This window comes from Lepisma saccharinum, chromosome 16, assembly GCF_977018435.1.
Source record: "Lepisma saccharinum chromosome 16, izLepSacc3.1, whole genome shotgun sequence".
NCBI lineage: Eukaryota > Metazoa > Arthropoda > Insecta > Zygentoma > Lepismatidae > Lepisma > Lepisma saccharinum.
The window spans coordinates 56225955-56238786 of record NC_139244.1 but is presented as its reverse complement, the minus strand read 5'-3'; the positions used below and the strand labels follow the sequence as shown (position 1 = coordinate 56238786).

The following is a 12832-nucleotide window of genomic DNA, read 5'->3' as shown; positions in this document are numbered from 1 at the left end:
GTCAGCTGGAAGACACGATGAGTGGACATTTGCATGTAGTGTTCCATTTATAAATAAATGAAGATCCATGCATTAAAACTATATTTCTTTTCTTCCCAATATTTCCTCGATGGTTTGAACCCAATCGTGCTCAGTGTCGCTCTGATATCAACAATAATATTGACGCCAAGGGTCCTGGGTTCGAATCCCAGCCTCGTCATGTATGTTTGTGAGTGTACATTCATCAATTTCATCATATTATTACTCATCCACATCTTCGCAAATTAACCAAATAGTGGCAGAAAATGCGATGTAAGATAAAGCAAGTCAATCAATCAATCAGCAATGATATTATGGCAAGAACATGGTGCAGACAGCAACTGCGGAATTCTCAATATTAATCAACTTTTACCAAGAAGTTTTTAAAAATACATTGATATTGTTATTTTAATCTTAAATCCTGTAGTGTTTGAATAAAGGTGACGTACTCATTGTATGTTTTCTCATATATTGTGGCTTCTATTTCGTAAATAATCAGTCCTAAAAATCCATTTGCCACCATAGAAAAATTTGTCTGCTTCAGCTTTTCTTCCCTTGTTCACTGCAGTACGTAAAGCAGTCCTTCCAGTTATATAAGTTCAATGGTGAAGACTGATTTGATCACAATGGTGCAAAAACATTTCTGCATGCGTTTCAGTAGTAATCGTAATGCAGTCTTTCCAGTTATATACTTGGGTCGTTCGGAAATGAATTGGATTGGCAACTGCATTGTTGCAAATATCAGCTGTCAACCGAACTTTGTTTTGCTTAACGGTCGGACATAGTTCTACATTCCACCACAAAATGGGTCTGCTAGCGCCACTACCAGAGAATTGCTGACTCATAACATGAACGGGTGTGAGTGAATACGTGGACAAGCTACGAAATGGAAGGTAATTCCCGTGGTCAGAGGTGGACTACGTGGTTCCTGTTTAAAGAGGGTGTTTCGGCATCCGAAATTTATCGCCGACTTGTGGCCGTTTGTGGTGGGTCAGCGACTTCACTGAGTACAGTGTTTCAGTGAATTCAAAATTTCAAAAAGGGAAAAGAAAGTGTGGAGAAAGGCATCAGCAGTGGTCGCCCAAGGTCAACGCGTACCCCAGCAGCAATCCAAAGTGTTTCCAACTTGTTTATGGGAGATCGACATGTAACAATTGAACAACTGCAACGTGAAACTGATTTTGGGCAAGCAACTCTGCATGCAATCATTCATGAGGATCTGCAAATGAGGAAAATTTGTGCTCAGTGGGTGCCTCGCGATCTGACGGATCAGCAGAAACAACAGCAAGTGGACATGTGCAGAGAATTGTTGCATCGTTACAACCAAGACAGAGAACATTTTATTTTTGAAAGACTGGCGACGAATCTGGTTTCTCTTCGAAACTCTCGGGGGAAAAAAAAAAAAAAAGGCAATCCGTGGAATGGAAACACACTGGAAGTCCACGCTCCAAGAAGCCTCAACCGACTCTCACTCCCAAGAAGCAAATGGGTACAGTTTTCTGGGATGAAGATGGAATTTTGCTGGTGGACTGGCTTCCCACTACCCAAACTGTGAACAGCGACAGCTACTGTGAAACTCTACGAAACTGCGACGCAGAATTCAGCAGAGGTGGCAAGGAAAATGGGCTCTCAGGGTGATTCTTCAGCATGACAATGCGAAGCCGCATACGAGCCGCCAAACACAGAAGGCATTGGCAACAATGGGATTTACGGTGCTCCAACATCCTGCGTATTCACTGGATTTAGACCCCTCGGATTATGCACTGTTCGACAAAATGAAGGATGCATTGCGTGGTCGACACTTTCAATCTAATAAAGAACTCCAGTCCGCTGTCCGTGAGTGGTGCAACTATACTCTAAGAAAGTGGTTCTCTGCAGCCATCAGGAAACTTTTCAGTAAGTGGGAGCAGTGCCTTCAGTCAGGGGGAGATTACTGGTAATGTACATCTTGTATTGCAGGTAAAATATAACAAATGTGGATTATATAACGGTTGTCCAATTCATTTCGGAACACCCTTAATAAGTTAAATAGTGAAGACTGATTCAATCACAATGGTGCAAAAATATTTCTTCATTCGTTTCAGTAGTAATCCACCATCTTCGAAAAATATATGATTTTCTGGGGCAGCTCCAGTTCACGACTTGCACTGTGAGTGGATTTTCATTGCCTTGCAAACACTTCTCTAATTCTGTTCAGACTCATAGGGTACGTGCATTAACATGCAATTTGTTTGTACCAATGGTAGAGGTTCTTCTGAGATGGTTCTTCATTAGCGCAAACACACAATACGCCTTCTACTAGTAACTCATAATTTTGCCACATTAGCGATCCTGGCAGAGCAATTTCAGAGCTGTATAAGCATGCCACGTGCAAATAAAACTTCAGAGTTTTTCTTAGATTGATGCCTTGTTCCAATTTCTACCATAAATAATTACGTCATAATAAAGTAAAGTTCTTTTTAACTTACCTCATTGTAATGAATGAGAAATGTGTTCATACAGCATGCTGTTGTATACTGCTAGAAAAAGCACCGTGTTGGTGTGGGGTTCTGTATGTAAGTTTGTGTTCATACTGATATAAAATTTGCCAACAGTGATAACCAATATTTTACTGCAGAGATATGAAATTACATTTTTTTTTCAAAATCTAACTTATATCTGCTGCATTTTTTATTTGAAAGTGACACAGGACTAATATTTATTTATCTAAGAAGTGAAACTTATTTTCTACTTTAATACAGGTTTTTTTTTCTATGCTTGAAATAACTTCAATTACACAAATTCTTGTTCATGCTTGCAGGCTGTTTGTCTTGTTCAGCATGCACTCGTGTCTGCTTCCATTGATTCAGAGAATATTGAAAGAATTTTGCTGATTCTACAGAATGTCTGCAGAAAACGGCATCGGAATCAAGAAGCTGCATTTATATTACTGAGTTTGTTGCGAGGTAATGTATACTCCCTTTAATATTTCTGTGTCCTGGCACTCCATGGGCAGAAATGGATTTGTTTATCAGAATTTTTAGCAACTAAATAGACCTTAGTGCCTTGGGCTAGGAAGTTGATGAAAAAGATCATCTTTTTTTTCTCTGTCTTGAAGATAATGCACCAGAAAACATTTTCTGGCCTTTTTCCTTCTTTTACATCATTTTTTCAGTATTTTTGTTTGTTTTTGTTACATTTTTATAATTTTTGAGGTTTCTTTAAAATATGGTATTTAAAATCACAATATTATTTATTTTTAACTAAAATCTTTGTCATAATTAATGATAAATTTATTTTTCCTCCAGCAAACTTAATAGACTTTGGGTGAAGCCTACTTTGAGGTTCTCTTGCTGGCTGCTGGTATTACTTTAATCCGTGGTTTTAATGTAAAATTAATCACTATATAAAAATATAATCTTATGTACACGAAACCCAACTACAGTAAACCCTCGTTAACATGAATCCCAAGGGACCAAAAAATCAAGAGTTTGCGTTTAAAAAATTCATGCTAACCGGGGACTCAAATTTTATTGTTGCAATACAGTTCTTTCTACACATTAACAATTTACAATACGTATAATGTATGTCATCATAGAAAACACTACTACAGTACTACAGTAATTAACTTTTAAAAAAGTACTCTCAGATCATTTTCTGGAGAAAAATTCATGTATATTGCGCTGTCGCAGAAGGGAACGGGGAACGCAAATGCCTGGTAACTTCATGGCCAACTCTACTCATAGCTTCTGTAAAACTAGCGGTCAATTCGGATCTTGCAGCATGTTATAGGTCCACTTTAAGGTACATTTGGAGTGTGCATATGGTTGAATCATTCTAGAAGTAACGTTTCAACATCTTCGTACTTAGCACTGCGAAGTCGCTTAGATTTGTTCCCGGAACCTGATTAGGAATTTTTTCACGATCTTATTGTAGAGAATGTAGATTTGGCAATTCTATACTGTTCAGCAATTGTCGTTTTGTTTACTGCACCATGGTCTACTTCCTCTAGGATTTTCAGTTTTGTTTGCAGATCAATGCCTGTCTGCTTCCTCTTGGCCATGACTCCCATCTTACTGCTTGCAACTTGATGTTACTCGTACTGGCTACATTTAAAGAATAGAAAAACACATCTGAACACGCAACTGAATTTGTTGGTTAAATATACGTATAAGCTCATTGTTGATGCTATGATCGCGATTGTCGAGCAATTGCACCCAAGTTTTAATCTTGATGTTACTCGTACTGGCTATGTTTTAAAGAATAGAAAATGCATTTGAACACATTGTTGATCTGAATCTGGTTACAATACTGTATAAGTTGATTGTTGACAAGATGACAGAGATTGTTGGGCGATTTCCTACATACCTAGCAGAGGAACAACAGAAAAAATTATGAAAACTATGAAAGTTCGTGTTAAATGAGATCTAATGACGCAACAGACTAAAAAACAGTTTGTAATTTGTGGTAACCGAAATTTGCGTTAACCGATAAAACTTTCTATAAGATATAATACATCTCTGTCAGGACCTTCATTTTGTTCATGTTAACTGAGTGTTCGTCTTAAGCGAGTTTGTGTTAACGAGGGTTTACTGTATATTTTCAGATCCTGAACGCCTACTGTATCATGCAAGTCATACTCAAACAAGGTGAATCGCTTCTGCAGGATAACCATGAGGTGTATTTTATGAAGAACTTGAAGTAAAAATAAAGAAAAGTACATTAGCACTTAATTGCTTTTACCCCTTTTGCTTCGGTAGTTTAAACCACCAAACAACTCGTTTTATTGAATTATTCAACTACTCTCTTGTAAGTTATGAAAAAATCAAGTTTTCATGTTTAGAGCGAAAATTATTTTCAGATTTTTTTTAGGTCAACTTTCGAATCCTATTAGTTGCACGTCTATGATACTAGTAGTATATGGGTCATTCCATGTCGATTGAACATATTTTGACCCTCATAGTGACAGATTTTGGTGAAATTTGTAGAACTGGTTTGTGTTGCACCAAAACACATTTTCATCTTGCAGTTTTGAAAAGTTAAATTTTTAATTGGGGGGTGGTCTTAAGAATCAACTACTTTGAAAAAGGCTAGAATTCAGAGTATGGCAGAAGATGGCTCGTTTTAAGATATAATAAGCACGGGAAACCAATTCTATGTTCAAAATCTAATTTTGAACATTCTGTTCAAACCTTCAAATTTGAATAGCAAAAACACCTTTATCTCAATCTAATTCTCCTAGAAATTTGTGTCACTTTCCAACAGAAATAATAAATGTAATAATAAATGTCTGATTGTAGAAAATTTCATTTTCTGATTTGCCTAATTAAGGGAGAAAAAAATGAAAATTTCATGTCATGTTATGCCTATGGAATGATCCAGACAAGCAGCTCTTGCTTAAAATACTTGTTATAATAATTTCAATTTATTCATAAAATAATTTAAGTTTTGTTGGCAATCTATGTACTTCATTTTATTGGACAAATTACCATTGTGATAAATTTTGTTTTTTCTGATTAGTGCACATGGCAATACACTGCAGTAAAAGTTCGAATTAAAAATTATGTCCTAAACTTTTTTTTATTATTATTATTATTATTATTCATACCATGTGATGGAATAATACAAAATTGATCCAGTACGTTTACCATATTTTTGTATATTATCACTTTCCTTACTGTTCTTATGAGTTTCTCTTTAAAGTACAGATAGTTGTTCAAAGTAACATTTCCGTTGATAAACTGAAATTAATTTAGACATTTCTTTTAACAAAGCTTTAAATTTGGTGTTCTAGAAGTAAGAAGCTGTTAGGTTGGGAAAATTAGGTATTTTGTCATTGAACTTCTGTATCAAATATAAAAGTTCAAGAATAGTATTGATTGAAAACTCTTTTAACATTTTAATGCCGAAAACAGCTTTTTTTTCCTCACAATTTCAGTGAAATTTTCGTGTAGGTACATCCTTAATGCAAATTAATGATCACAAACGCTACGGTTTTATTGTTTATTTTTAATATGAAAGATCAATCAGGATTCAAGCATGCTTGGAAGTGTAAACAACATTCAAGTTCATTTGGTTCTGCTTTCAGGTTTGTTTTCTTATGTTAAGGACAAGGATGGAGACCAAAAGGAAAAAAGTCTAACTCTCCTAAAAGCATTTGCAAAGTTCATAGGTGACAAGAAGTACTATGGCTTTGAAGTTTGTGCCCAGTATATTCGTTGCCTAGGGGAACTTGCACAGGTAAGTGAAAGGTTTTTTTAATACTAGGGGAACTTGCATGGGTAAGTGAAAGGTTTTTTAATATTTCTTTAAGTCAAAAGATGTTGAAGATTCTCGCTTTTTTCGTCACAGATAAAGTGGTTATTATAAATATAATATCTTGGATCCCAACTTTTCTTCTATTGTAAGCTTCAAAGCGGTTGTAACCAAAAGAATTATCTCCAAAACACGAAAGTAACTCAATTGCAAGAGGAACATTACAAAACATCTCATGCCATGAAAATAAAGAAAAATTACAACTTACAATGATGTCACGTACTTAGGATTGCTCATTACCTTTGCGTCACTCAATTTCTACAGGTTATAAACTGTGACTTGACTACGTGCATAAACAAATGGCAAGCTGTGCAGATAATATCAAATGCGATGTTCCGGCTATGTAAACTAACTAGTGCCAATTAGGATGACTTTAATATCATATATTATGGCTTTGAAAATAATAAAAACCTCGGTAAAAAGCATATTTACCAAAATACATTAATAAAAGTACATTGCACAGGAGAGAGAACGGCTTTGGTAAGTAGCATTGTCTGCATATTTGTACAGAAATAATTATCTTGTATGAATAATGTATACAAGATGTGATTGAGTGAAATTTTACGTGTTTAAAATGTTACTAGACCTGAAGATCATTTGCCAAACATAACATTTTTTTTTAAATGAAACACAAAAGCGAGATCTCCATATGGCCTAAAATGCAATGATGGTTATAGTCTTCGAAGAATCTGAATGGTTCATTCACCTCCTCGATAAACGTGTTACCAGATGACCACATTGCTGAAGCTGAATATGTAGATATTCATTTTCTTAAAAGTCAGAACATGTGGATTGTATTCATTTCATGGTGGGTGCAGTAAATGCAGTTTTAGTATTGTACTAGTGATGTTTCAAAATTCCACATTGCAAATTGAATTGAAACATCTCAACTACAATGTGGATTATATTTTTGTATTCTTTTTTTATTAGCCATTTTCTGCAAGTGCAATTTTTTAACCATGTTCCACACCAATGTCAGAAAAGCAAAGGCATGTGTGCCTTACATGGATAATCAGCATGTCCTATGAGCTGCATGAATACATTCTGTTTTCTATTCTCTGAATTGTACTACTACGTACGTGAATAAAACACAAAATATGTGGTTAATCATCAACATTTATTTTGTCACCTTCAAAATAGGCCCCATCTGATGCCAGTGCTTAACCTAGTCTTCAAAACACTTTTCAAATGCAGAAGACTGTATCGCCCTGAGTTTCTCCTGCGAATTTTCTTTAATGGATTCAATTGATTCAAAATGCCTTCCCCGAAGTGGCAACTCGAGTTGCGGAAAGAGAAAAATATCACACGGAGCCATATCTGGAGAATATGGGGCTTGGGCGAGGACATGTGTTGAGTTTTTGGCCAAACCCTCACGAACAAGAGTCAACGTGTGCGACGACGCATTATCGTGGTGCAAAATCCAAGAATTATTTTTCCATAACTCTGGTCTTTTCTGGTGAACATTCTCTTGCAGACACCTCATAACGGTCACATAAAACTCTCTATTCACAGTTTGTCCCGCTGGAAGGAATTCTGAGTGCACAACACCACGATAATTAAAGAAAACAATGAGTATGACCTTAATTTTTGAGCAACTTTGGTGGTTTTTTTGGGGTTTGGTTCATTTTCGAAGTGCCATTCTGAAGATTGTTGACCTGTTTGCATGTCATACTCATACACCCATGTCTCATCACCAGTTATGGTGCGTTTCATGAAGGTTGAGTCACAAAGGCTGGCGAAATTCTTGTCTTCAGCAACATCCCTGCGATGTGTTTTTTTTCAGGAAATTCAGCTCCTTCAGAACAAGTCGTACTGCGACGCATTCCATGCCTAACACATCAGTCAAAATGTTGTGAACGGACATGTGTGATATGCCAAGCTCACGAGCCACCTCTCTCACACACTCACGCTGGTTTTCAAGCACCATTGTCCTGATTTTTCGAACGTTTTCATCAGTCATCGACGTGGAAGGTCGACCAGAACGGGGCAAATCAGCAACAACTTCTCTATCTTCTTTGAAAGCCTTGTACCATGCATATGCGTGTGTTTTCGACAGACACGAATCACCAAAGGCCTTTTGTAACATTTTCAACAATTCAGCACACGACAGTCTGTTGGCAACACAAAATTTCAAACAAATTCTTTGCTCGATATTTGTCTCCATTCTGCAAATCGCAGGACACTCATCACCACAACTAACGTAAACAGCTGCTGTGCACAAACTGATGGATAGATTACTCTACCCCTCTGCATGGTGATTCAGTACAGTGCTGCCATCCTACGGACAAAATGAATACTCGATACCTCCAATGTGGGACTTTTACCAGCAAAATTCCAGGTACTTTTTTTTTTTTTTTACTGAAGGTATATACAGTGGAACCCTGGTTTTACAAGGGCCTGTAAATAAAAAATGTAAAATGCAGGAAACCATAAGGGAGGGGTGAAACTTAAGTGTCAGTAAGAAACTACTATACAATCGACTTTTTGGGTTGAATAACTTGTTATAATTTAACAACGGGAAGAAGTAAGATTATGAATTTCTAAGGGAAAGAAACAAGACATGCTGTTACAATCAGTGGTGGATTAATGTAACGCACTTTTGTGGGTAAGGGCGAAGGATGACTGCTGTCCATGGAGTTCAATTTATGCATCTAATTGTGCTAAATTTCCATTTACTAGGTAAATTGGTAATTAGTTGCTAGTTGTAGACGTATCAGGTAGGGGAGGGGGGTGATCACCTATAGTTTGATTACAGTATACAAGTATCGCCTCTTGACATCCAATTGTCCTTAAACTTCATATGTATCCAGTCCTGATTAGCCAAATAACATAAAATGAACTCAAAACAAGATTTGTGAAAACTTGTGCATTTTTAGATGTCACAATAGGTAGATTGTTATTTACGCCCATTAATTGACAATTTATTGTTGAATTTAACAGTCATGTGCAGAAGAAACACCCCTTTCACCAATAGTTTTCCTGTAAATAACATGTTTTTCCATTGGGTTTTGTGTCTATTCCTACAATGAACATTGCATGATTTATTTTCAGCATGTGAATGAATCTGAAGAAAAGAAACAATTGAAAAAGAAAGTCTTCCACCCTCCCCATTGGTTTCTTGTTCATGCACCACTGGTGTGCGATAATGACAAGATTCTAAGAATTGAGGTTTTTTGTGTAGTCTTGTTTGTCGGGCAAAATGCTTGTGTGCCCACATGCTTTCTTGAAAACACATAATTTAAAATTGTATTCATAATTGGGAAAAAAGACGCGGTAGTATATAAATATGGAGAAAAAAATAGTACCTACTTTATCCGCGAAACTGTTTTTTCTTCTTTGTTCTGTTAATTTCGGTGATTTCAGTGGCCACTGAAATTAATAGAACAAAGAAGAAAAAACACTTTCGTGGATAAAGTGAGTACTAGTTTTTCCAAATTTAAAATTGTAGTTGAATTTATCTGCCTTCAACAACTGAATTATCCTTTAAATACCACACAGTGTGCCAGAAATTGGGGACAAAATTCGAAATTGTGTAGTTGAAAGCATAGCCTTTAAACTGTTAGTTCCGTGTAGAACAACGATGAGGCTGTCTCAAAATAGAAATAATTCCATTGAGGTGTTTAATGTACATGAGGATTTAAGTTGAACATAATGGCCAATTGACATTTCACAGACTGATCACACCCGTTGGGAATGCTATTGAATTATTGATTAACCATCTATGTGGACTTGCTTACCAAAAGTGGCAGAAGAAGTTAATTAAAATAAGGCAATTCAATCAAAAATGTTAAAAAGTGTAAATGATTTTTCTTCTTCACTCCCTTCAGCTCTCACTCTGTTACTGTGTGCCTTTTTAAAACAAATCTTCAATCATATCTTATGGCTTAGAAACTCCATTCTCAAAGACCCACAGGAATGCAGAAAACATGTATTGGTCAAGATATAGTTCATCATGGAGCCATTGAGATATAAGTTTACAACTGCAATCATAATCAGAAGCATTCATGTATGGAAAATAGCACAATATTAAAAGGGGGGAAGAGGTTTATAAGCAATGATGGAACTTGGGAGAGGGCTTCAATTTGTACTTAAAGGGTAATTGGGTCTGGTATAATTTGAAGTGGGATTTTAACCTCAACATATGCTATGAAAGTGCATTAATTAGTGTATATAGATGTTCATTTTATATTTTCTTTTTTCCTATATATAGTATATTATGTTTACCATAATTGGGAGATGTATCCTGTGCTGAACTAATAAATAATATTAATGCCTTCACTGTAAATCAAGCCCGAAACCCTCTGACTAGTCTAAAGGTAATAATTCTCTTGATGTCAAACATGAAGGGATCATCCCTTTGCTCATGACTTCTAACACTAGGAAAAAATTACGAGTAAATAGAAGTGTCTGACCAGGCCCAGAGGGAAAATTTTATTTAAAGGGGGGGGGGGGGCTGATCCCTGATCAGTAGCAGTCATTTAAAAGTGAAAAAGTGGTAGGTAAAAGCCTTGAAGATGAATTTCTCAATATATTACAACTTATTATACTAGATGTTTAATCCTGTTAAGGAAGTAAAATTAAATACCACTATTTAATATAGATATTTGTAGGATTTCGGGAGAGAAGCTTCAGCCCCTCAAGCCCTTTCCCTGGCTACATGAAACCTAAAGATACATTTAGAATGTTGATCATTTCTTCAAGCAGAGCAATCGCTAATCTCCTCTCCCCCTCTGAGCCAAGCCTTGATTACACAAGAAAGTTTTTTCCTAAAATGCGCAAATCCTTTTATTCTTAATGAATGATGATTATACTTCTATTTAGTTCTTGTTCTTTGTTTCAGGTTGATTCAAAAATGCAGTGGGCTGTTTGGGATTTCCATGTGCCAAGTGCACAGTCAAACAAGACTGCAATTGCATCAGAAATATTATCACATCTTAAAGATCCCTTTCATTTCACAAGAATGACTGCAGCAAGTTATTTGCATGTTCTATTTGGAAAGAACTATGGTGGAAACAATCCTGTCCAGAAACATTCTTGGCAAAAGGAGACATTTAAAACACTCTTGTTGAATATAATATCATCTTTTGAAGTGGAGGTAATTACTTATTTTTTTCAATGTTTCTTATTTGTCTAAAGTACATTCAGGGTTCCCACACACCTGGAAAACCTGGAAATCTCACGGAATTTGAAAAAAAATACTCATGGAAAATCTTGTAATTGATTAATGGTTCCCAATTAAGCAAAACTGAGGGATTATAATATGATCCTGTCTGTGGATAATCCAAGCTGTTGTAGCATTTCTCTTTCAGCAAGGAACTCATATCTATTTGTTTGTCTGTTTCTTGTTTTTAAATGTGATTCCAGGGCTGGTGACCAAGTGTATACCCTCATAAATTTTGCGCTTTTTAAAATTTAATTAGCCGATTTCGATGTTTTACATGACGTAAAATATATTTCAAGATGTGGAAAACGCATAATAAAGATAACCTGATGTCCAAAGTTAACCAGTGTTCATCTGATTTCCCTTATTAGGGAATAGTTTTTTCTTCCTTCTTTTTTTACAAAATAGTAAAAAAATGGAGTGTCCTGTTTAGGGAAATATTTATTTTGTGCCATCTTTTATGTACAATATTGTGTATTTACTGCATTTAGAACAGAATTTTAAATATTTACTTACTAGTGCCATATATGAATTATGTACTGTTCATAAATACTTGTTCATATTTTAAGTTTTTGATCATGTTCAACTATTGTTATAGTCATGACATGACATGTGAATTTTTACATGCCTCAAAGCTCACATATGTGTAAAATGGAATTACTTGTAGGACCAGCAGATCTACATTAATATCATGTAGTAAAATAGTTTTCTCAACAGATATGCCAGAAATTGAATATCATGAGGTGAAGGCCAGTCGAATGGTGTATACTTAACCCCCCATCACACTTGCACTTGTCACTAACTTACCATTACGTACTAGCATTCCTCACTTCTTCATCTTAGATTAGGCTTGTTTTGGAGCACTGTTAAGTTGGGTTTGATTTTATCACATGGCAATGCATATGTGGAAAGTGGGTTTTCTATAAATAAGCAGGTTTTAATAGAAAACTTGGAAGAAGAGTCTGTTGTGGCTATTCAGCAAGTTTATGATGCAGTGAAAGTGGTATGAGGAGTGTCAAATGTAGAAGTAAGCAAAGATATGATCCAGAGCGTTAAAGGTGCATGTATTAGATACGAAGAAGCATTGCAAAAGATGAGAAAGAAATGTGATCACAAAGACGACAAAAGGAAATAAATGAAACGTAAAGCAAGTGAGATCCGTGCTTTACAAGCCAAACAACAAAAGATGCAAGAAGAAGCAAAGGCTATTGCAGAACAATTAAAAAAACTTGAAGCTTCTGAGAAGTAAAGTTTCTTAATTTGCTGTATCAGATATTAAGTACATTTCTTGTGTTATACTTCAGTCTCAGTAACTTATTATTCCTTTTTAAATCGGTACTAATAATTGTCACTTCATTT

General features: G+C 35.7%; 1 protein-coding gene across 1 annotated transcript in view; it reads left to right on the top strand.

Annotated features, from left to right (window-relative positions):
* Positions 1–12832, top strand: part of tefu (Serine/threonine-protein kinase tefu) — a 186823-nt gene that overhangs the window by 139914 nt on the left and 34077 nt on the right. The window contains exons 18-20 of the mRNA XM_083138215.1: positions 2819–2963; positions 6086–6237; positions 11153–11407. Coding sequence (XP_082994341.1) covers positions 2819–2963; positions 6086–6237; positions 11153–11407 — 552 coding nt within the window. The remainder of the gene's footprint in view (positions 1–2818; positions 2964–6085; positions 6238–11152; positions 11408–12832) is intronic.